General features: G+C 41.1%; 2 protein-coding genes and 1 long non-coding RNA gene across 4 annotated transcripts; 2 read left to right on the plus strand and 1 right to left on the minus strand.

The window, feature by feature from the left end:
* Window positions 1–1963: 1963 nt before the first annotated feature.
* Window positions 1964–13521, minus strand: si:dkey-174i8.1 (arylsulfatase I). 2 transcript variants are annotated; one of them, XM_044136474.1, is made up of 3 exons: window positions 13309–13521; window positions 4043–4375; window positions 1964–3053 (listed from the first exon to the last, which is right to left on the minus strand). In XM_044136474.1, exons 1-3 carry the CDS (start codon window positions 13506–13508, stop codon window positions 1970–1972), a joined length of 1617 nt encoding a protein of 538 aa, XP_043992409.1. In that variant the 5' UTR covers window positions 13509–13521; the 3' UTR covers window positions 1964–1969. The 2 variants fall into 2 exon arrangements, with proteins under 2 accessions (XP_043992409.1, XP_043992408.1); XM_044136473.1 differs by lacking the exon at window positions 13309–13521 and adding an exon at window positions 4925–6370.
* LOC122842519 lies at window positions 9895–13421 on the plus strand. The gene is made up of 3 exons (XR_006372573.1): window positions 9895–10421; window positions 10610–10778; window positions 13321–13421. It is a non-coding gene; the product is annotated as an uncharacterized LOC122842519 (long non-coding RNA).
* Window positions 13522–13625: 104 nt separating the features above from the next.
* On the plus strand, window positions 13626–22690 carry synpo2la (synaptopodin 2-like a). Its single transcript, XM_044136472.1, has 4 exons — window positions 13626–13989; window positions 16411–16562; window positions 17033–17751; window positions 18798–22690. Exons 1-4 carry the CDS (start codon window positions 13888–13890, stop codon window positions 21395–21397), a joined length of 3573 nt encoding a protein of 1190 aa, XP_043992407.1. The 5' UTR covers window positions 13626–13887; the 3' UTR covers window positions 21398–22690.
* The last annotated feature ends 3400 nt before the right edge of the window (window positions 22691–26090 follow it).

The following is a 26090-nucleotide window of genomic DNA, read 5'->3' on the forward strand; positions in this document are numbered from 1 at the left end:
TCACCGACAGGCTGAACATCACAGCGGATCAGACAGTGCTGGTAGAAGCTGCATGGGGCCGGATGTTCACACTCATAACTCAACTGCATACAGGCAGATATTCTTCCTCATGTGGTGAGATGGAGGTAATGGAGGCTTTTACAGAAAATGTAACTTTATATTACAAAAGAAAAGCTTGCACTGCTGCCCTCTTGTTTTTCCATGATCAGATTTTGATGGACATCACAGTAGAAATTTTTATTAATTTTTTTCTGTATTTGTTTCTCTTGGGCTAACTTGGAACCGTGGAAATTTATAAAGTGATTTCTGATACTTTTGTTGAATCTAAAAATCTGAAAGGTGTGGCCTGCTGCTTGTCTATTCAGCTCTCTTTACTGTAATACCACTGAGTAAAGTCTAATTGTGTGTGTAATTCATGCAATCATATAGCAAGGCTTCTGTTGAAAGAAAATCAATTTTTGACCTACATCCAAACTGCTAGATGTAGTAGAAATCCTGGGTCAAAAATAGTGGTGGCAGCATCATGCTTAGCAGCAACACCAGGCTTTTGAGGTGTGCCTTTCTCATTTCCTAAAAAAACAAACCCCATTTTCATTTTGGTTGAATGAAAATAATTTTCGTGCAAATAATTTTGGGTTTAAATTTGATATCAAATGATTTAAATCCAAGTATACTTATGTGGTAGAATGGCCTAGTCAAATTTCAGACCTAAAAAGTGCTGAAGTGTTCATCGTGGCAAACTCTGAAACAACCTTTTGTATCTTATTTATTTCTGTATTTAGATTAATTAAATACTAGTCTAAATACAAGCTACTTCGGGCTGGAGTAGTCTGTTTTTTTCATTCCAGAGTGCAAAATAACAAAAACAAAAACAAAAAAATCCTTTCTGTGCTTTTTATTACACAACACATGAGTTTATAGAAGCATGAAAATATTCACAGCAGTCTGGCTGTATCGACTGCTGAACTTTCAGGGCCACCATAAATAGACAAGTAGTGGTCAGAGGTCTTTGGACGCCAAAAGAGAGAACTGCAATCAGACTTGCATGTGTCCCTCCGCCCCCAAGACTAAGAGCACAAAATGACATTTGACAGCAGCCCCCCGGTGGGTATCTTCATGTCAGCTTGAAAAAAATCCTCTCGCATGATTAGGAGGTCACACCAGGCCTCACTTCCACATGCGACCACTCCCGTTCCATCTGCACAAATCAAAACCGTTTCTTGGTGTAGGAAACAAATGCGCAGTGACAAACACGACGCTGTCCGCTCGGTTCGGCAAAGGTCCGCGGTCCCTGTGCTGCAGTTTGGCTGCAGGACAGAGAAGGAGTCATCGTCTTCAGCCAGACACGCAGCCGTCTCTGCTTGTCGGCCTTTTTGTCTGACGACCTTCAGGATTCGGTTTTGGGTTTTCATTTATCTGATTTATGCTATTTTATTTATTTATTTATTTATTCATTTTTACTGCTCATCAAAACTCAGTATTTCTTTGTTCTCTGTTTAACCTTCTATTAGATTTGAATTTCTGATTCTAGGCTTTATTTTCCTTTTCAGCGTCCATAAGATGACTTCTAAAAATATTAGCTGTTTAACTTTTCAAAGAAATTGGTAACACTTGTTGTATGGTGTTTATTTAAAGTAACTACAAAATCTATAAATTATGTCTTGCTAAAGTATTTGCCCCTCTGGAACTTGTTCACTCTGTCTCACATTGCAACCAGGACTTTGAATTTGTGTTATTAGGATTTTATGTGACACAGAACAGTATACATTTGTGAATTAAAACACGGTTTTCAAACTTTTTTACAAATTCATTTTAATAATTTGTATTCAAAAACAAATTCAGAGCAACTCATAGCATTCAGTAGTACTCCAGTGTGAAGAGAGAGTCCAACTGAGCTCTCAGAGGTTTACAGACATCAACATGAAATAAACAAAACTCTTTTGGTATGTACCGTGTGTACATTTGTCTACTAGAAAAGGGTTTTTCTCTCCAGACGTGACTCCACTTTTTTAAACAGGGCTTTTAATTTGCATAATTTGCAAAGCCTAACCTTTGCAATCTTCCCCTTTTTGCCATCTTTATCTTTCTCGTTTCTTCCCCACCCCTCCAGGCCCAGCCATGGGCTCCATACTCCCCCATGTAGTTCTGGGTCAGCCAGAGGATCATCGGGTGGGTTCCTTGCCATCACAGCAGTGTGGTTGTATTCCGCCAGTCTAGCCAGCAGATGTTTCACCACCTCTGGACGAACCTCGGCAAGGTCGAACCTCTCGTACGGGTCCGCGCTGACGTTGAACAGCCACACCGACTTCCCCGGCCTATTGCGCCGCTTCTCAAGCTTCTGCCACCGTTCCGGGCCGGCTGGAAGAGCCTGCGGTGGTATCCAGTCTCCATCACCCACATTTCCTGTCAGTAGCTTCCAGTCACCCACCCTTAGCGCGGCTCTCACAGCTGTGTCCCAGATCCCGAAGCCATTGAGTTCCAGCGCCTTGTCGTATGGCTCCCCGGGTTTCCTGGACACAGGGTCAATGTTTAAAAGGATTTCTGTGCGGGGGCAAGGCAAACCCTCGCTGATGCTAGCCCAGACATTATGACCGTCCAGGTTGTGGTGGGATTGCAGGGTCTCTGCTAGCCCGAGTAATGTGGGATACCAGTCAGAAATATGGATTAGGGCTCTGCTTACGATCCCCTTCCTCTTCAAAAGGGGACTATGGACAAACCCCACCGCCCGGATGCCTCCTTCCCAATAGGTCCCCTTCCCTCCTCTCAGTGGCCAGTTGCTCCCGCCTGAGAGCGGCTGTCCGCCGTTATCGGATGAGTAGATCAAGACGGAGTTTTGATAGAGACCGCTAGTCTTCAGCTCTTTGACAAGCTCTGCAATCCCCTCGTCCAAACAGCTAAGCATGGCTGCGTAGTGACGCCTTTGACGATTGCTCTGCGCGTCATAGTGGTGCAGAAAAAGGTCCGGTGCCTGCAGAGGAGTGTGTGCAGCCTGCAGGGACAGGTAGAGGAAGAGTGGCCTTTGGGAATTGTGGCTCTGCAAAATCTTCTTGACTCTGGATTGAAAAACAGAACTTTGTAAGATGCAACACCTTTCAAAGTATCTTTCTTTTGTTTACATTTTGTCATGTCAGAAAAACAAGCTTCAGTTTGTTCAGTGTGACATGCTGGAGGGATTATGTTTGGGAACACCTTGGGAAGTCTGGATCTCCCTGCTTAGGTTCTCTCCCCACAGATAAGTGGAAGACAATCGATGGATAGAGTTTATCTTAATAAACTTTATCCATCATTAAGTGGAATTAACTTAGGGTATTCATTTGTATATATTTCCTCTACTCTTGATACTCCTAACAAAAATCTTGCATTGTTAGTTTTCTTCAGAAATAGAAAGAGTTTGGGACACCTGCCAAACTACCAAGACATACAGCAGAGAAGTAACCTAGACTCCATTTGTAGCTCTGGAGGAGTTGCAGAGACCTACTGCTCAGGTGGGGAAATGCGTTTCCCGTATTTCAACGATTAGTCGCTTTAGCCAATCGCTGATTACTCAAAAAGACATGGCCATAATAAAGACCTGAAAGTCGTAAGAGGTCCTATTGGTGAGCCAGATTACATGAAAACTATATCAGCGCTGCACCTTCGCCGGAACATACCGTCCCCGCCTTAAAGCATGGTAGCAGCAGTATCATGCAGTGGTGATCGTCAAGCAGATGAAACCGGTTGCTGTCTACCATTAGCAAAAATTTTAAAAACTATCAAACATTTTTGTTCCGCTTAGCAATTTTGCACTACTTTTTGACACAAAATGTCAACATCATTTCATCACCTTTCTAAACTAATGGCCACATTGTTCTTATTTAGACAAAAAATAAAATAAAATAAAATCACTTGTTTTGTCTTTTGGCTAATATTTTAGGAAGGTGATGATTTGTGGTTGTAATAGTAATAAGTTACAAAAGTAAAGGTTGAAGAGGCATGGATGCTTTAGCATGACATTGTGTTATGCTTTGCTCCCCTTTTATGGATAATTCCGTTTATTCCTCGCCTTTCAATGTAGAGCAGAGTAGAGTAGTTCCCTCTCATCTCCCAGGCGGGTCTGTTCCCATCATGCAAGTCAAATCCACAAGCTTCAGCCCCATCGCAGCTCTGATAGGAGAAGTGGTCGCCACTGCCCGTCAGGGTTCCCAGGAAGCTCTGAAATCCGCGCCGTGTGGGCAGGCAGTTTGGCCTGGAGAATCCCAGGTGCCATTTCCCAACCATGTGCGTGGCGTATCCAGCCTCAGCCAGGCGCTCGGGCAGAGTGGGAACGTCTGGGGGCAAACAGAGCGGCTGACGCGGTCGGATGATCGAATGCTGTAGTCCAGTGTGAATTTGGTAACTGCAACCACAGAAACGCTACATTAGATTGTTTTAAACCAAGATAAAACTGATTTTAAGGTGATTTCTGATTCTATATCTCTCTCTCTAAAGTCGTGCTGTTTGTTTTTGTCCTTTGAACTAAAGGTGCGGGTGTTGGGTCTCTTTTTTTGCGCATAAAACATTCACAAACACAGAGATGTTTGCCAACATGTGATGTGTGCACAAAGATAAAAATAACTTTCACCAATTCTATAATCAATCCATTAAATCTTTTCAAAAAAAGTACTAGTTAGTACTAATGGAACTAATAACTTTTTCATCAGGATTAAGGAATTACTAACTCAAAACAAGCTCCCATATTTTGCAGAAACTTACTTGTAAGTTAGTTTAGTCTTATTTCAAGTGTACTGAGATATTTCCACTGGAAACCCGACCAAAAATACTAAGTAAGATTTTGTGCTTTTGCAGGCACTATTGTCCTTTTCCTGTTATGAATGTAATATATATTGACAAAAAGCCTTCTGGTGCTAAGTTAAAAGTCATCAGATGGTAACAAGTAGAAGCCTACCGTCCTGTCATGAGCTGACTGCGAGAAGGAGAGCAGATAGGCTGGACATAGTAATTTTCCAGCTTGACGCCTTCTGCTGCGAGCTGGTCCAGAGCAGGAGTGTGGACGTCAGAGCCGTGATAGCCAATGTCTCCGTAGCCCTGGTCGTCCACCATGATGAAGATCAGGTGAGGGGTCTTCGACTGTCCAATGCCTCCTGTGCTCACTTTGCCATCGTGCTCACACAAGCAGCCAAGAGCACTCAGTGAGATTACACTTGTCCAAAGGAGAAGCACAGAGCAGAATGCCTTCCTCATGCTCTCAAATGGTCTGATGTTCTCTCAGTGTTTTATGTTATTAAGCAAAGATAACTCCTGCTGTTAAATACATTTTTAAATGATCTGTATATCCCGAAAGTTCATCCAGTATACTTCTTTGTGAATTCAAGACGAGCCAGAGAGGCTTTTAAGGAGGCTGCTGCAGTGGGTGGAGGAAAACTGTCTTTGTGAGCTGAGAAGCTGGCAGAGGTCAAATGTTTGGGAAAGAAAGACTTATTTTTGTCATCAACTCGCAACATTCCTATGGAGGGTTCCAGGTGCCTCATAAGGTGGCTTGGATGAGTCTGGAAAGTAGAACTTTTGCTGTTGAAAGCTACTTTACAGTACGCTGTAAACTGTGTGTAGACGTTCTGGCATTGAAAACCATAATAAGAATAATTTTATATTCGCAGCAGTTTGATAAACTGACAATAATCGAGAAAAAATGTTTCAGATGAAATGGCATTTGAAAAACATAAGTAGTTGAATCATGGCCTTTCACCCCCTGTTACATTACTTCTTGCAATTCCTCATTTCCCATCACAATTCAAGTACACGTTCTAAAAATAAAGCTGGTGAAGAGCCAGTCCAACTTTGAAGAACAATCTCAATAGTAAAAAAATAAAATAAAATACGGTGCTGGAGGTTTCTGTTTGCTCAGTTTCTGTTGCACTCGGAAAGGGGCAGTTTGCAACGACGTGGGAGGTCAAGTTGAGGTCAGGGAGACCGAGACATATTTCTAGGCTACTTGTAGGACTGCCAGGCAAGCAAATCAGAATTCATATTTGACTGCCAAAGATCCACAGGAGGCTGAGCTGTTCTGAGTAGCAGAGAAAACATCTACAAATCTTATCATAGTCTGAATACAGATCGGAGGAGTCTGTTCTGCACCATCAAAATTCAGCTTTAAAAAGTCTGAAAATAAACATTTGCTGGAGTTGAACAATAATCAAAAAAACAAAACAAAAAAAAAAACAACAACTAAAAAAGTCATTTTAAGCATAAAGGGGTGATATATGTAGCTACTATCTTCCTGACAGGAGGTTTGCTTCACTTAGCATAAATCTGGATTAGTGGGTCCAGTAGCCGAAGCTAACAGCTAGCCTTAGAAGAACCAAGATCAAAGTGGGCATCCAAGTCTTAAAACAACTCCTGTCTCAAAATGTCTCGTAAAAACAAATGTTTTATTGACCTTTATATTATTTACCCAGAGGTCACTAATTATTTACGCAGGAAAGAAAGCTAGAGGTGTTGCACTGCCACTGAGCTTCATGTGGGGAAACACGGCATTGTGAAGATTAAACATTGTGAAGATTAAACATTGTCAAGATTAAACATTGTGAAGATTAAACATTGTGAAGATTAAACATTGTGAAGATTAAACATTGTGAAGATTAAACATGTCTGCCACAAAGTCACTGCACACGACAAATGGCAAATATAAATATTTTTTCACTCTTAGTTGTCCATTACTAAAATCTGCTGGTCCTCTGCTCTGAGGATTCATTCTCTTTTCTACAGGAAATTGAATTATTACTTACCTTTTCATTAGTTTTGCTGACTGGAAACACAACATATTCCATCCTTGGCACATGTTGGTGTCAGGAACATAATTAATGCCACACTGCTTTCTGCCTCCATTTCCTGTATGAATTATTATGACGTTCGGTGTAAATACCCTCTAAATGCAAACAATATTAATGGTTCAAATGAATGCTCACATGAATATCTATATGTCTAAGTCCTCTTTGGTCATGACTAGACTCAGACCAGAACAAATTAATCTGGATTTGGACAAACTAAAGATATCAATAGAGTTAGAGACTATGGGTGAGAAAAGTCCTTTAAACAAAATCTTCTTTAAAAATCCCAAAACTATCCCGTTAAGTGATTTTTGAAATAAGGTTTATGTTTCCACATTCACCACAAACCTGCATCAGCAATGTCAACATTTTTGTAAACCGTGAAGAGAAGACATATCAACCGTTTTTTTCCATCAATCAAAATTGTTAGCGTAACAACTAACAATTTTGACTGGGTCTTTCTCTCATTGCATTCAGGGCTGCCATTCCCACTAAAGAGACACATTTAACATGCCCACTTTAACTTCCCGCACTGCACACTTCAAATTATTTCCCACGTCCATAACGAAAATCAAATAATCTCTGTCATTTACTCTTTTTTTAAATTTTTTTTTTACCTTGTGGCTTTGTTCTACAAAATTAATAGAGTTACCTGATCAGAACTGCCGCCCACACAGTATGGGTCACTGAAACCTATCAGGGGAGCATCAGGCATTGTGATGAGAACATGTATCGACCACTGGGCTCTTAGCCCTCACCTCACCGCCACCTTCTTCCCATTATGCTCGGAGGAAATCAATGCCTCGGATGCGAGTCCATTTCCTTTGCTGGAGAAGCAAACTCGTGTTGCCTTGCCCTGTGGGAAATTTCACAAGCATTTTCTCCCCAAAGTGATAGTGGGAGGTCAGGACGATACGTAAGACTGGGAGATGGTGGGAAATGAGAGCGAACAAAAGAGGAATACAGGGCATTAAAGGCGCGACAAAAACAAGATGAAAGCTGGAAATGCGGACATATTGGGGATCAGAACAGCTTCGGTGTTCATGACAAGGGAATGCAACGAAAAAAATAATAATAATAATAATAAAAATGACACAAACACCCATACAGCAAGGATGGATGTTGGGGTTTTGGGGTTTAGCCATCAGTGTACCTAAGGGAAATGTAGGGAGACGTGAACCACCAGGAGAGCGCAGGACTGGGGAGTGTTAAAAATGGAAAGTGACAAAAGTCTTCTTGAGGTGTACGCCAACTTTTTCAACAACTGGATGAGCTGAGAAGGTAGAAAAAACTATACATGGTTGTCTCTGTGTTTTCTGTTCTGTGGACTCATGGTGACCGATTGTGCCAGAAATAAAGCATTTCACTTTTCTACTTTTAAAGCACCTTTCACATCGGTCAAATTTAAAATAAATAAAGAAATAAATAAATAAAGAAAGAATGGCAGACTCGTAAAGTTTTCGTTCTTCTGGATCACAGCACAGAGGAGGCCTTCATTTTATGAATTCAAGATCAACAGCAGTGTGTGTTTGCACGTTTGTGTTGGTGGGTTTCTGTGAAGCCAGAGTGGAAGGGTGTGATTTATTCATGACAACGAATGAATGAGTCACTCAGAGGCTGCAGTAAAGGTGAGCGGGGACGTTTGTGCCTTTTTGTGACTGGACTAAAGCTTTTTTGTCTTTGGCCAAATTCCATCATGAGAGAGATTTCTGGAGTCTTTGTGAATGCTACTTTGTGAATGGCCAAACTGATTGATATTTACAGGTTATATTGCCTTTCAGAAGTATTTATATCCATTGAATATTTTACACTGGTCGCATTAAAACCACAAACTTGATGGGTTTTATTCTTTCAGCAAATAAAAATCTACAGAGCAGTATCCGTTTGTTTTCCCAAGTTGCCTCTAACATGACTCTATTTCTTTTTTTTTCTCCTTCTTTCCCACAGCATGGTGGCGTCACCACCATGTTTCGCTATGACAGTGGCGTGTTCAGAATGATGTGCAGCCTTATTTTCCCCTCACACTGTTTTTTTGTTGTTGCCAGTAACAAAAGGGGAATCTTCTGCATGTTTGCTGTGTCCTCTCTAAAAGGCTTATGTAACTTTTCACAACTTTCTGCATGGGTCTTCCTAACGCTTTCATTAAGGCCAGACTTGTGGAGTGGACAGTGAGTATTAAGCTTCTCCCACCCGAGTTGTGGGTGTGCGCAGCTCCTCCAGGGTTACGTCTCAGTTGTTTCTCTGATTAATGTTCTCCTTCCCTGCCTGGCCAGTTTAGTTTTTGTTTCTTTTCTGATGCTCTCCAACAAAACCTCAAAGAGCATCTGAAACCTCGGCTATAACTGTCAGCAGGTTTAATTTTGCCTAAAATTGTGCAAAATTAAATTTAACTTAAATTTCTACTCCCGCCATTTTTATACATTGTGTAATCTAAGACTCAGGGATGGTTGAGGTCAAGTTTGTCTTCTCTTAGACGGACAGTAGAGCCTGACGGATCACACAGACGCCCGTCAGACTTGAAGGTGACACTGACAGAGATCTTAGCCCGGCTTCTCCTCAAATACTTGAGGATCATCTTCCAGCCAGCAGAAACTCTATCCACTCCTTATTCTCCTCGGCTCACTCTGTGATGGATTGACAGAGATGAGGCCGAGTGGGCGAAGGGCACCGCTCATGCCGTGGTGGCCACTGCTAAACTTTGAAGAAACTTTTTCTCCCACTTTGTCACAACGGCTTCACGGTCAGCTTATTTCATCTTACCAGACGTCTCCTGTCAGCAGCATCATGCTGGCTTAGATGCAATGAAAACAACGTGATGAATCACAAGTGCTTGTGTATTTTTTGATTTTTTTTTACAGAAAGTGGAGAGAGACACCAAGGGGATTTCAAGAAGTACTGCAAGCACTTTTGCTTACCAAAACCGAAACATTTGGCTTTTGTTAACTGAAACCAAAACATCTGTTTTTGTTCAAATTACCATGAAAATATATTTTTGTTTCACAGTGTAGCATGTTGTCCAGCTAATACTTTATTTTGTCTGACCAACTTTGAGTTTGGGTTGCTTTCCAATCTGGCTGCACATATCAAATTAAACTGTGATTTTTTTTCCACTTCACAATCAACATTTTTTGTTGGCCTATAACATTTAATTTTCTTAAAGTACATTGAAATGTGAGTGTTGGACGTTTAAACCATATTTGACAATGCCATGTACTCTGGTGTGTTCTAATTCAAAAGCTTAGACTTTAGAGTTGGAACCCTAAGTACAGATTCAGTTTGACTTCAAGGCATGATTGAGTTGTTTATAAGTCCAAACAACTCATTGAATCAGCGAGTGCACGCTAAAAAATGCTGGGTTTGAAAGAATACAACCTGTAACCCGGAGCTGGATCGAATTTGAGCCAACACAACGCTGGGTTGTTTGACCCAGAATATTGGGTTATGGAAACAACCCAGAGGTTGGGTTAGATTGACCATTGCTTAAAGTTAAAATGAGCCAAAAACACATGACAAGGGTTATTATACCACAATATTTAGGTTATTTAAAAAAAAAAAAAAAAATCTTTCTCCTTTCCTCCTTGTGAAGTCTCTAATATGCCAACTCATCAGCTATAAACGGTAAACACACTAAATCAATTGCCTATTTTTAAATAATTTTTTTCTTAGCTGAGTAGAAATACCTTCGTCTCTCATGTCATCCCCAGATTGCAGTTTCATTGACAACGTGAGGCATCTCTGGAGTGCTTGCAACCGTTCCCCCGCCCTCATACTGACTTTTTTTTTTTTGCTGTGTTTGATGTTTCCAGTTTGCCTCCCTGTCGTGTGTTGAACTCGTGACTCTGGTTTGTGTCCAGATTGACCTGCATCCCTCCCAGGACTCCCGCTGCCCAGGGAGCGAAGTGTTCACCCAGCACCTGCTGCTTCAGACAGACACTGAGCCAGGTGGCCGCCGAAAACCTGTGCATGCTGCCACCGGTGAGTCAGGCGGACATGCTTGCACACTCATCTGAGCTCACACACGAAAAACAACAATTGGGACCATCTGTCTGAGAAATATGTTGCACAAGAGATCGCTCTGAATAAGCCAAGACTGGTCAAAGGTGAAACCGGCCCAGGGTTTTTTGTCAGTGTGTCAAAATCTTTGGGTCTTTGCATGTTGGGTCTCAATTTAGGTCTTTTTTTTGTCTTTTACTGGTGTGTCTCAGTATTGGTTAATTTATTTGTGTTGAATTTCTAAGTAGTTGTGCTTTTCTGTGTGTTATTGCTTGGACTCCTTTATTGGTATCAATCCTTAGTTTTTGATTAGTTGGATCTTCTGTTTCACCTTTCTCAGTACCAAGCTTAGTGTCTTTCTGCAGCTGTTCTTTATTCGTTGATTGTACTCACTTGGTCCCACAATCACTTCTCCACAGGATATAGGCTTCTTGGTTTCATTCATTTACTGCTGGATTCTTCTATTACTTCCTTCTCTCATGTTCTGTAAGTTTATTCACTTTCATCGCTAAATTCAATTCCTATCATGCGTCTGCCTCTGTCCAGCTCCCATTTGGGTTGAAACATGACATTAAGGTGGCTGTGCTGCACCTGAAGTGATTATTTCAACCTCCTATTTGAGGGTTTATGACTAATAAGCTGTTGAAATCAGCGTAGGCAGTCGGATGTACTTACTAATGATCTGTGGCCATGACAGGAAACCTCTCATGTAGCTCCACAGTATCATCTTTGCTGTCATAATCACACCAGTAAAAACCCTTTGGGACATTGAAGATTCAGTAAATTAATAACTCACTTAAGGAGAAAGAACAGCTACACACGATGCTGTGGGAAGCTTAATTGGATTTCATGTATGCTAATGAGTGAAGCTCACACTTTTGAGAACTTGAAACTAAACAGTACTGTTTTTTTTTTTGTTTTTTTATTTTTGTTTTTTGTTTTTACAAGCTGAACTTCCTAAATGTGGATAAAGCAAATATCTACACTGCAGTTTTTAGGTGGAAGCATGGGGCTTTTGTGGAAAAACAAGCAGTGGATATTTTTCCCCCCTGGACACAGTGTGTGCTGGGTGACTTGAGTTTTAGTGTGTTTGCATGCAGGCAGTGTTAGCAGTCTTTTCGAGGACCCAAATTGGCAATTTAGACCTGTGGCTTTAAGCTCGACTACATTCAAGTACGTAACAGTAGTAATTAAAAATGAAGCATCAATCCTAAAAACTTATAGATTATACTACAAGTTTTTTGTAGCCTCTGGGAATACAGTGAAGATCATAAACTGCAGCTACATTTTGCTACATTTCTACACCTTCCCTCAGATTATCCTACAAGTATGAAAAACCTTTCCACAGCCTCCAACAAGGTTTCTTCTAGAATTGCCCTTCATTTAAAATCTAGTAAAAGATGCAGAAGGAATGCTGAAAGTACTGTATGATAAATAAATAATATCATTCAGAAGTAAGCAGAGGAACATGAGCTGACAAGTAGCTATTCTGTTCTTGACCAGTAGGGGGAGTAAGAGGACGAAGTGTTTTTTTTATTTGTTGTTGTTTTTTTTCAGCTTAATTCTGAATATCGTAGCGCTTTTTGGTGAATTCATACAAAAAAAAAAAAAAAAAAGAAAATCTGTTGTCATACAGTCCTCTTATTTGTGGTTGAACATTTTTCTGAAAACAAAAAGCAAACAGACTATGACTAGTGGACTGTCATGTTTTAGAGTGTATGTGACCCGGGGCTGATCTTGGTTACCATCCTGAGGTCTGGAGACAGGTGCAGAGCACGGCTGCCAAACGGAGCAGCTATCAGTAATGTATGCCTCATTGGCAATAGCAGTGTAACCTTCATGAACAAATTTATTCTAATGCCGAGTCCTCCATGAAAAAGTCAGCATACTTTGATTTGTTTACGTTTTCTCCATTTTGTTTTTCATTAATCAATTACTTTATGCTTTTTTGAGCTTGAAGTTTGGGATGAATTGAACTATAACTTTGGAGTAAAGTCAAAAACATTTGCTGTTCTTGTAAATTAGTTTTAATCTAACTGCATGTTCCCATAAATTATACGTGGACGAAGAGAGTAGTGCAAAAGCCAAAACACACTTTCACACAACTTCAGCATTAACATGGTCAAAATCTGATGATCTTGGGTTTTATTGTTCTTATTTGTTGCAGTGCAGATGTACAAAAAAAGCTTTTTACACAAGGCACCATTCTGATGTTTGAAACACCCAAGAAAACAGCAGTAGAAACAGATAGACTCCAAGGAGAACAACATGCAGTGAAAGGGCCCAGAAACACAATCAGTCTGCTATTTCTCAACATCACTCATTTCTATCAGCACCCTTTGGCATCATTTCAAAAACTATTTGAACGTAATTGTCCGGGATTAGTGTGCCCTTTCGCCGCGAGTCTCAGACATGAGATTTGAGAGACTGGCTGAGGGCACACTGAAGGATCCGTGATGGCCTCAATGTCAGAAATGCAGCACCATTAGGATGGTTTCAATGCTAACTTTACCTTGGTCTGCAGAGAAGATGGTGGAGCAGAAGAGGTGGCAGGGTCCTATTTTTGGAGGGGCTATCATCAATCCAGAGGCATGGGTCTGAGTGACAGGACAAGTGTTGGGCTGGACCTTCCCCCTCGCTCAGTTGGGGCAGACATTCTTCAGGGTAAGCAGCGTCAGGACACCCCCTCCCTCCAAACACACACACACACATGCACACACACACACACACATCATGTATCCCTTTCCCTCTCCTCCCCCCTCTACTGAAGTTAAGATGGAGGCAGCACTCTACTTATGGGTGGATTGCACAGGAGGGGTGTGTAGGCGCGTGTGTGCGTGTGTGTGTGTGTGTGTGTGTGTGTGCGGGTGCGTGTGGGCGTGTGCAGGTGTGAGTACTGGCCGTGGAGCTCAGACGGCAGACGGTCCGCCAGGAGAACAGCAGATCAGAGCTCTGTGAGGGGGCTCTGACTGCTAACCATGGAGCCACAGCACTGAGGGGCCGCCCTCAGATAAAACATAAAAGCCAAACAATATTGGATAAATTAACAAGAAAAGAAAAAAAACTTTAAAAAAGGAAAAAAGACAGAACAATGGTTGCAGAAGAAGTGATCATCACCCTGTCCGGTGGGGCACCGTGGGGCTTTCGTCTGCAGGGAGGCGTGGAGCATCAGAAACCGCTCCAAGTGGCGAAGGTAAGCAGGTGACCCAGAAAGGGGAAGAGACACCTGTTACATCTTGCTTTGCTGGGAAAAAAAAATATAAGTTTAAAACTGTGCCTTGGAGTCTGAATGAAGTCATGTTGCAACAGCAGCTGAGACATATCTGGCGCTGATTTAAAGAGCTGTGAAGTGGAACATTGGCTGCTGTGCAGGTTGGTGCTGGGCCTGAACATGAGTCATGATTTGGTTTAAGACGAGGCTTCACGCAGCGGCAGATTAATGATTGATTAGGCAGAGTCTAATCTTGCACTACAGAGTGTTAGAATAATTCACCATTGTACTTTTATTAAACACCTTAAGCAGATTATGCAAAGTTGAAATCATGCTGGCCCAGAACTTAGAACCAGCTTTATATTTATCTGCATGTAATGTGCACTAGAGGATTTTAACATGAGGTCAAAACTGTAAATGCAACACCACATATCTGTGCATGAGTCATATTTTAGCTGGGAGCTTGACTGAGGGTTATTTGAAAAATATTAAATGAAATTTGCTTGATTAATGTGACGTACTGGAGAAAATAACATGGATGGGAACACAAAGAATGCTGGTCTTTATTTAAAATTTGATTTGCTAGATTACACAAAGCAATGCGTCCAATTTTCTAGAATTTTAAAAACTTTACAAGAAAAGTAAAGTTTTCTTGTAAAGTCTTTTAATCTTGGCACACTCAACTCGATCTGAGTTAAGTCTTATTCTAATTTCTTTGAAGTTCCTCAGTACAGAAATTGCAGAGTGGGTTAGATAAACTTTTATCAAAAGTCACTGGATGAAACTAAAAGCACATAGAAACCGTCCTCATTCATGAATGAAAATTTATCCCAACTTATCATTTAACATTAATCAGATATGCTTCAGATAATCATTTTATGAGTGACAGACTGTCTGTAACATATGTAGTAAATAAAAATCCATACATTTAGGAAGAAAACTTTTACTTTTGGGTTTAAAATTAAATACTTGATGGTTATTATTATTATTATTATTAGTTTTTTTTTTTTTTTTTTTTTTTTGCTTCTTATGCCCTATTGGCTGGTAATCCTAAAATGTAAAATATATAGATACCCAGACATTCTCCTGAGTGAAGATTTTAAAATACTGCTCCCATTAACCTATTCAAAAACTCCTTTCCATTATACTGGAAATATTCTCAATTTGCCTTTCCAAGCATATTTTATAAGGTGCTTCTTGAAATTATTGGCTAATATTGCAGACAGATGACCTTTATGGTGGACAGCTGATCTGACTGACCGTCCAAAACCTCCTACTCCTTCACCCCTGCAAGCGACGAGGCACAATCATTGCTCGTCAGGTCTTGTACTAAATGGTTTTAAACAGGTGGAGCTGCCTAGCGTTTCAGTATGTCAGAGTTGGGTCTGTGATTGTTAGCCTGCATGCAGGTAATTGTGTGTGTATTTATAAGACAGAGTGTATTTCTGTCGTTTCGCGTGGTGCATGCAAAGAAGCACGCAGGAATATTATGAGTGTTATCATTTGCAACCACAAGGTGACTGACTGAACAAATAACTTGACATCCTGGGCCACAAGTCGGCACAGATCACTTTGAAAGGCTTTAGCTAAATGGGGAGGTGGGATTTTATTACAGGCAAACCAGAATAGCTGAAAAAAACTAATTAGGGAAACCAAAGCCTTAGGCCACGTTTAAATACAAGATGCGCAGTGAAATAAGTGCTAAATTACTTTTAAAAAATGGTCAAAATGAAAAAAAAAAAAAATCAACAAAGAAACATGTTAGTCAGTTTATGTCGGCTAAACGCCATGTTCTTCTTAGATGTCAGGAACAAACAGCGAAAGAACCCCATGAAGATGGCCGCTGGCTGGCATTTCCTTGCCAAAGTGTGTGTGAGTGCTGCCACTTGAGTTATAATTTGTGGCATTTGTCCACAGCAAGACCAGGCTGTCATGCCAGAATCTGTTTCCTGTCAGTCACTGTCAAAAACCAAGTCAGGGCAGAAGCACGGCTCAGGTCAGCCTGTTATTTCCAATCTCAGCTGTGAAAACCTAGAGATCCCGGGGAAATAATAACTTTTTCAATGAGCTACCTTGACAAAAGACTGACAGAAATATTGGTCCTTTAAACCAAATCCTTACACCTTAGAATTGTCCTAGAGTGACTTTAAGTAAAACTGAAAACATACTGGGTAGTCCATTCACATCTGCACTTTACAAATGTTTAATCATTTGACTATAATGAGAAGATTTGTTTTGGACAAATAAAAGAGCGTGCCTATGTTCTTCAGGTTCGTATTCAGATGTTTTATGAAGACTTCATGTGAGAGTTGCCCCAGGCTTATCCCTTAAATATAAAAAAGCCACATTTGCTTGTAATCAATCATAGTTCAAGATCTGTGTAACATCCTTTCTCCTTTACAGGTGCGTAAGCGTAGCAAGGCCTGCCGGGCTGGGCTGCGGGAGGCGGATGAGCTGGTATCTATCAACGAACAACCATGTGGATCTCTTTCCCATGCCCAGGCCATGAACCTCATCGACAGCTCCGCTGGAATACTAAACATCCTGGTCAGAAGGTAATGGTTTACCAACACTCTAAATGATGGGTGACAATGGACATCTTTTTAATGTTGCTAACTACTTGTCTCTATTTAGTCCAGAAAAATGTGTATTGAGAACTAGGCTTGCTTTAGCCAGTATATACAGTCCTGATTTAACCTAAATAAGAACACATTTGATCAACTGCAACCACTTTTTAAATAGTTTACATTTAGATGTCAGTGGACATTTTTGTTTCGATGTATTTCACTTTGAACCCCACCTTGTTGTTCTCTCTGTGCCTAATTAATACAGACCTTTGCTTTGGGGAGAAACATTATCAGATTATCATGCAGTTCAGAACCCGTAAAGACAAAAAGCCATACATCTCTGAAAACATCAGCAAAAAACACCAAGGCGTTCAAATATTACTGTTGTCTGTAGTCAGATTTTAAACAGTGAGCCTCCATTACCAGACCACTGGGTTAACAACTTTAATTGTTCACAGGGCGCCTGCGGCTTTTCAATCTGTTGTCCTTGTCACCCGTGCTCCGTCTCCACGGATAGATAAAGAATACCGGGCGGCTCTAAAAGCCATGTCACCAACCCAACCCCACCATGCGCCTGTCCGCGAGGTCCACCGTAGTCGCTCCTCCTTGACCAGTGGATTAACTTCCCCACCTGGCAGCGAAGCTTATTACGGGGAGACAGATAGCGACGCAGATGTGGCTGGTTATGAGAGGCAACGGCGACAGAAACGCAGAAGCCCCAGCAACTCCAACTCCGGGAAACCATCAGGAAGGACATCTCCTGAAGGAGGGGAGACGTCAGAGATGAGTGGCTACGACAGTGCTCCGGATGCCCAGGCTTTCCCTCGTTCACTGGAAGGACGTGGGGGAAATGGAGATGAAGGAGGCAACCTTCCCGGGGTCACAAGAAAAGAGGTTGTTTACAAACCGCCAGGTCCAGGAATGTGGTCCTCCCAGACGTCCACTGAAACTTCCTCGATCATCTCCTCAGCAGATGACCAGGGGCCACGGGACGGAGGACAGGAGGAAGACAGTGGTTTTCTAGAGCCGGCCAATGTGCCGCTGGTGTCCCCCGAGAGGGCAAAGGAGGCTCTGATGTTGGGTTCTCGCAGTCAGCTTGTGCCCATGGTGGGTCCCTTGAATAAACCCATTGATGAGGAACTTACGACAACCTACATGGAAAAGGCTAAGCAAGCTAGTAAGTAAAGCTGAGGAGGGCCACTGGTATAGACTCGCACTCCAATCTAGATCAAGAAGTCCCAATCATTTTCCTGTCTCACATCAGATACTATCAGCATATTTAATTTAGTATTTTTTTCCTCCGCTCTTTAAACCTTACTTGAGAATCTCTAGGTAATGAAAAGATTCAACCTTCTTCTATGGTGGAATAGAGTAATAAAAGTTAGTCAAACCTGTTAAACAAAATATAGACACTATAGTTTACTATATTTATCTCAAGCTATGTCTGTAAAAAACCCCAGCAATCAATCTGTGAGCACTGAAAAGCCTCTGCAGCTGCTTTCAGGAGTCAAGTGGCAATGCGAAGAGCCATATTTTTCCTACTCTTAGGGTTAAGATTTCTAAAATGGAGCTAAAAATATGAAAGAAAAGATAAAACAAATAACAATTTCTCCAACTTTGTTGCAAATGTCAACATTTCAGTTGGTGACAGGGCATAATAAAACATAGCTGAAGAAAATCTGCTCAAATTGTCCATCCGTAGAAATAAGCCATAAACAACTGAGCTGCGCAATCAGCTGTTCTTAAGAACTTAAATGAATTTACTGAGAAATCCCTGAAGTCATCACAAGGTTCAGGATTAAATATAATGAATACTATTCAGATGACAATTACCTTTAAAGGAAGCGGAATAAGGTTGTTAATGATTGTTATTATTACAGTGCCAAGTTATACCAGAGGTGGGACTTATCCTTTAACATTCACATCACCGTAATTTATGTTTTTCCCACATAGATGTCAGAGTGTATGAACCTAATAATGTGCAAATTTATCCTTCCCCAGCTAAATTGGGGAGTTTAAGAAACTGCCTGGATTTTTTTTTCAGAAGTGCTTCCATGGCAAGTCCAGAGAAAGAAACCTGATAAAGGCATTTTGGTCAGGACAGTTTTAGATACTTACACCAGAGTCATTTCTGGGTTTGAAGGTTAACTCTTTTTGAGATTTATTACACTTATGTTACACAAATCTGATGTTCCTAATATTTACACTTTTTATACTCTGCAGAACTGAATCGAGGGGACACACTTCAGGACAAGCAAGTAAAGGAAGCCAAGAGCAAGTGTCGGACAATTGCGTCTTTGCTGACAGATGCTCCGAACCCTCACTCCAAAGGAGTGTTAATGTTCAAGAAAAGAAGACAGCGCTCAAAAAAATACACCTTGACAAGCTTTGGGAGTGTAGATGAGGACAGGTTTCAGGACTCACAAGAGGATGACGGGGTGTTTCCTGGCAGCGAATCTGAGTTTGATGAGGAGGGCTTCTCTGGAGCTCCAGACCCAACTTGGGATAGCGACTATCTGGATAAGCTGGAAAAGAGGGCGACGGCAGGCACAGAAGGTCGTGAGGTTGGAACAGAAAACGCTTTGAATCCTGGTTTGAGTGACACTGTAGGAAAGGGTGCACAGTTGTTTGAGCAGCAAAGAAAAAGAGTGGATGAACTTGCAAAGAAAGGAGAGGCAGCACATTCTCATGCACCCGTTGACTCTCAAGTACAGGAGCACTGTCAGGTGCATCCATTGCATCTTGAAATTCCTGTGCAAGTGCAACCAACACAAGGACCTCAACAGTCACCATCTGGTCCTATACCTGCACAGGCAGTTCAGCCTCAAATTGTTAATTCCCCCCATGCAGTACCTCATGGGAACTTACCTAATTCTACAGTGAGTGCAGTTAGCATGGTGATGGCACCTCCTCCTGTAGCAGCCAAGCCAGCCACAGCCTTAGTTACTGTTCTGAGCAGTTCTGCACCCCCTCCTGAAACCCCATTGCCTGAACTGCCTGCAAGCAATGTTCTAAACAGAACAGCACGTCCTTTTACCCCTGGCTTCATCAGCATTCGAGCCGCAACTGCTCCTGTAACGTTTCGACCAGCTGTCTCTAAGAAGACACAGCGACCTGCCTCAGCAGCTGTTGTGACCCCACCATTTTCCACTGCTTCTGAAGTAGCCAATAATGCAACACCCGTTACATCACAGCGACCCCCTGGTCCTCCACCAGTGGTTCCCCCGCCATACTCCTTTCTTAAAGCTTCCCTACCTCTGACACCAGAAGCTCCTGTTACTATTCCCACTCCTGCTCTTTCTGCCCCTTTTGAAACAATGCAGTCATCACCGGGGTTAAGTGGTGTTCATCATTCTCCATTTTCTACTATGACCCCAGTGTCTGTGCCTTCAGTACCTAGACCCCCACAAACAGCATCAGTTCCTGTTTCTCCTTTGTCCAAAATCAATGACTCAGCTGATCCAATTGCCTCAGTTCCTCCACTCCAAGTGCCAGCGGCTCAGCCACCAGCTCCACAAGTTTTCATACCATCAGTTACTCAAGAATCTGCAATCACAAAGCCTGAAGCTGTTGTCGCAACCCCTGTCCCTGGTCCGACAGGTCGTACAGGAATCTTACTTGAAGCAAGACGGCGTAGTGGCAAACCTAAACCTATGTTTCATGTGCCAGAAGTGGTAAAGAAATCCCCAAATCCTGACTTATTATCATTGGTTCAGAACCTAGATGAAAGGTCCACCAGATACAAATATGGCCAAACAACTGCTGATGATGTTTATGAAGAGGAGGAAAGTGGTGAGGCTGGCACAGGAAGGGCGCCACCCCCAGTTGCACCAAAACCTCGGGTCATTCATGAGACCCCACAGATTCTTCAAGCTGGGGGCAAAGGGGCTCAATTGTTTGCTAAAAGACAGAGCCGCATGGGTATGTATGTAGTCGACACCCCACCTGAGACCTCTTATCAGCCAGATGTAGCCATGCAAAATACATCTCAACAGTGTGACTTCTATGTCAATTCTTCCCATCCCTCTCATTGGAAATACTCTCCAAACGTCCGTGCACCTCCACCTATAGGATACAACCCGCTATTAGCCCCTTCTCTTCCCTCAGGCCCTCAGAAAGATACAGGCAACCCAGACAACAAGGCAAGAGGAAGCTCCCAAAAGGAAGGCATCAAGGCCGTGGATTTCATGAAGAGGCAGCCTTATCAGCTCAACTCTGCCATGTTCCAGTATGGAGGCAGTGTCACCAATCTGTCAGCCATGCCTTCATACCAGGCCCAGCAGAACAACTATACAACAACAATGGTGGGAAGCTCACTGACCTCACCTCGGCAAATACCCCTCAAAACAGCCCGTGTCTATGAAATCAAGCGCTTCTCTACCCCAACACCTATGTCAGCTCCAACTATCACACCTAAAGTCATTGCTCCTCGCTCAGCTACCACTCTTGGAGAACGTTTGACTCGTTCAGGCATGACATCCCCACCTCCTGTCGCCTTTTCTCCAGCTTCAGCTCCTCTCCAGTCAGTCTGTACTTCAAAACCAGTTTTTTCTTCCTCCCAACCGACACGGCTACCCAACCTGCCAAAGTTCTCTGCCACCCCTATTCCATGCCCCGTACCTCCTTCGGTCCCCACACCTTACACTCCAGCCTCGTTCTCCAGTGGGCTGCAGACAGCCAAGCAGTTTCAGAGTGCTCCAGAACTTAGCATTCTTGCATCTTTGCCCCCGCTGAAAAACAACCCCGTTCAGGCCCCCAAACCACATTTTGTTGCCACTAGGGGCGGTGCGCAGCCCCATGTCTGGAGACCAGGAGCATTTTAAAAAGGCAACACACCTGTGGGGTTAGTAATTATCAACGTGAAACCTATTAGTATCAACTGTTATAACTGCTTACAAAAAGGAAAGTTTTTGCTGGCTGCATAAACAAAGATAAGGGTTTTGAGGATACTGATTTTGGAATTCTTTCAACATTTTACAATATGTTGAAATACCAAGGTATTACAAATTAATTTCCTATTTGGTAAAGAACAAAACATTAGGCAATGTTTAACCAAAAGAAATTATTTTATTATGAAGTTCAAAAAACGTCACATTAACAAATACCTATGTTCAAAATACTGAATTTGACATACGCCTTTGCTTTTGACATATAACTTGATGCTAATGGGGTAAAGTAGTACCCTGGACCTAGTTTTGATTAGGCATTTGCAGGTTTATGCCTTTCGTTTAGAAAGAATATAAACCCTAATGCTCACTTTAGCCTGGAAGGAATGATTTCTCATTTGCACAGGTCACATTATGTGAGCACAGTTAGAGCAATACTTGTCACCTGGCTAATTTTAGATGCCACTCAGGTACAACACACTCTCATTTTGCAATGTGGTTGTTTGCAGATATATGTACATTGTTAAATTTTATTAAACAAATTCTAAATATAAAGGATGTGTATTTTACTTGATTTCTGGTTTTAGAGGAATTAATGGAAAGTCGGCGCTGTTCAATTTTGTGAAAGGGCTTAAGGAATGAGAGCAGCTGTGAAGAGATGGCGAGACATGTAATGGAGTCTTGGTTAGATCGTTGTCCATTTGCCTGAAATGGACGTGGTCACATCTTTTAAAATTAAGTCTTCTGATTCATTAGATGCAGATTAAAATCTCACAGACTGTAGATGTGAACAGGATGGCCAGGGAAGTATGATCAGGTAAATTTGTGGTGGAGCTTAAAGAACTGATGGACGGAAGACAGAGGCTTTATTGGCATCTTTTTTCCCACAATAGTTGTGACAAAAAGCTGAAGTGTAATGGAAATGTACCTTGAAACAGATGCTTTGATGGAAGCAAGTAAGGCACATCTACAATTGTTTGTTCTTTTTTTTCTTTTCTTCTTTTTTTTACTAATGTAAGACATAATTTCTAATGAATATTTGCATTTATAATACAACGGCTAAAGATACTAAAATTTTGCATATAGTTATGTTGAGGTGTAAAATATGTTATTCAAGCAGCTGGATAGTTAGATTAGGTGTGAAACTATTTGTTATTTTTGCTGAGTTAGAGTTTATACTGAGTAAGAGAAGGCAAATATTTTGGAGAAATAAAGTTAGACTTGAAAGAACTTTGGTTGTCTGAAATGTCTGATTTCACACCACTGCATATGAACCTACATTCAGCTTGCTTTTGGTCCCTAAACAGAAATTTTATTGTACTGTATCAACACAGTTCTTAATTTGAATTTTTAAAAATGCTACAGAATAAATAAAGAAAAAAGTAATAATTATTTGGCTAAGCTTATAAGAAAAAAAAGGACTTGATCCATAACGACAGCACGTATGAAATCAAAATTAGTGTTCAGACATAAAATTATAAATACAACTAATAACTTTAAGACATGTATTTATCAGTTTAAAAGTGACTGAAAAGGAAAGAAATGCCATAGCAGTTTTTAAAAGGCAATGTATATCCATGCAGTATTTGAACATGAAATGCAATCTTTTCATAAAAATATGAACTGTACTCTCCCTATCCTTAAAAGAGCAAAGGATTAGTGTCCATTTGGAGATATTGGGAGAAAGTTAAATGTGGTGGCGTGTCCTGGTCAGATCAGCCTTCAGTCCCAGAATGGGGATCTGGAAGCCGACATAGCCGCTTAAAAATAACCTATGATGCAGGTTTATGAACTTTTGGGGGCCAGTGATCGGGGAGGTACTCAAACACCTATAAAACATTCAAACAGTCACAGAAATAAATACAAACTCCCATCAGAAATGTCTCAGTCACGCAGAAGGTTTGAAATCTGAAACTCCTCGGCGACAAGAGATAAGAACTGCACATCCATACCGCCCTCTACAGGAAGTAATGTGGAACAACAACTGACCTCAACCATCAAGCAATCTGGCTTTAAAACTCACAGCTGGCTCATAAAATGTAATATCAAAATTTTAATGGAGCACCTTTTATCGTTTGCCAGCATAATTTTCACAAGTCTTTTCAATAAGTCATAACATTTATTACAGCACAGGGTTGCATTAATTCTTAATGCGATAACAGGAGAGCTGGACCTCCTGTGGTGGGTCTGAGGTTCTGATTCCTTCGAGACAAATTGATAACTGAAAATTAAGCCCAGTGATCCCTAAGCCAAACTTTCACCATATAGGGCCTCATAGTTAATATAGTCTTTGAAGAAAATATAAAACATTGAACAGAAAAACCTGATTTCTCAATATATACAATATTTTTTTAATTACAAGGTTTTAATCAATCTAACTGTACCTAATGAATTATATCATAAAAAATAGGTGTGTCCATTCAATAACGTGTTTTAACACAAGTAGCAAGTCAAACAATCACAAAATGCATCAGACAACCATCTCTGAATGCACAATAAATTAATTGCCTTTTAAAGCAATTTAACTGACTAACAAGTCTGTCCCTTTAAAACCACAGTGTACCCATCCAAACAAAGAGGTACCGAATAAATCAAAGATAATACCATCATAATAGGTGTTCCTGTTCAGAGTGCACATCAATGCAACTGACCAATTACAATTGTTTTGCCCTGATTCCTAGTTTGATTTTATGGGTAGATTTCACATTGCATAAAATTATATACATATGTATGGTGATTTAAACTGACTTATTTTTTTTTTTCTCTGATCCTTATTTAACACATTTGTATTTCAAAGAAAACTGTCTTTCACATACAACTCGGAATGTCACCAAAGAACAAATCGTGAGTAATTCCTTTCAGTCATTTATTTTCTTTCTAGCGTGAACTGCAGCCACTGCGTGGCGCTGTGGCACCAGACAGATGCACTCTCCCCTGCCATTTACATTCACACAGTGCCTAATAATAGAGTTGTCAAAATCCAAACCAAATACTATTTATAATGCGCGAGGGAAATTACATGGCTATAATGAATTAAGTGTTAATATAACAACCAAAATTAAACCGAGCAAGAAATACAACTGGGTCATGATTTTGGTGAAGGTCATTTTTGAAAATAGCACACCCTGTAGTTTTCATAGGTAGACTCAAAATGTATTATTATTTTTGCTTCATATATATATATAGACCTTGTTTTCTACATTGGCTTTCAAATGTATTGCCTTTAATGTTATTATGCCTACACAACCACTAAGGTCAGTGTATTTTATTAAAATGTAATGTGACACACAAAGCAGCACACTGTGTTGAAGTTGAAGGGAAGTCTTGCAAGATCCTCAAGTTTTTACTACAAAACATCTAAAAAGTATACATTTGTCTATGGCCCACTTTACGAGGATAATCAAGAGAAGTCAGTTACCTTCGGAAGTCATCTCAGAAAATAGTCCAAATATGTGTAAGAAAATTGAAAATACGTTTGTCTGGTTAAAGTCTTACACGTTACTCTGAATGGATGCTTTTCTTCAGAACAGATAAGGGAGGCTAGTAGGAATTGATGGGAAGATGAATGGAGTCAAATGCATGGCAGTCCCAGGAGAAAATCTGCTGCAATATCGTTGGGTGGAGGTTCCCTCTCAGGTAGGACAACAATGGTAAACATAAAACCAACTGCAATAAAATGGTTCCGATCAAAGCATTTCCAGTGTTGGAACGGACCATTACAAAATCCAGACCAGAATCCTATTGGGAATCTGACAATTTTTAGATTTATAATTTTATAAACATCTTGAAAATGGATGAGATCGCTTTTTTAAATACTATCCCAGCAAGATGCTTTGAAGTTTGTGGTTACATCCATTTCATGGATGTTTTGTGCAGCATCAATTTCAACTTAAAAAATCAAGTACGTAGAATCAATCCATCCATCAGTGGTATGTTTTTCCAGTGGTTCTCCCAGCAGTTCTCAGGCTAAAGGTAGGGTCCACCCTGGACAGGTCACCAGCTCATTGGGACACACGGGACGAACAACCACTCATGTACACAATCATACCAAAGGACAATTTAGAGACCAAATTACAAAAAAGTAATGTTTTTGGACTGTGTGATGAAGCCAGAGTGCCTGGGGAGAGCCCATGCATACACATGGAGAACATTCAAACTGCATGCAGGAAGACCACAGACTGGGACTCTGGAGGGCTGCAAGGCGACTGCACCACCGTGGATATAAGATATAAGATACATCTACTACTTTTTGAAACTTTTTTTTTCAGGACTCTTTTTCTACATCTCTGATTTATATTGCGATTGAAACTGATGAGCTTGTGATGTTGGATGCCAGTATTATTCTACAATTACCTATGACTGTTAAGGACATGAGCAGTCCTTTGAAACTCAAACTGATTTGGCCTTCATGTATATCCACACATGTTCTTAACCTTTGACTTGCTCTCTCTGCACTCACTCTTGGACCCCTCCTGTTTTCTCCATGTCTTTCTTCGCACCCCAAACACGATTGAAAGTCCCCCCTGAGGCTCTGAAGTCCCGTTCCCCTCGTTCTCCGCACCTAAATATAGGCTGCGAAGCCATCTGCAAGAATGATTTTGTTCCTTTAATATCGCCATCAGCGATTTCG

This window comes from Gambusia affinis, linkage group LG13 (assembly GCF_019740435.1).
Source record: "Gambusia affinis linkage group LG13, SWU_Gaff_1.0, whole genome shotgun sequence".
Lineage (NCBI taxonomy): Eukaryota > Metazoa > Chordata > Actinopteri > Cyprinodontiformes > Poeciliidae > Gambusia > Gambusia affinis.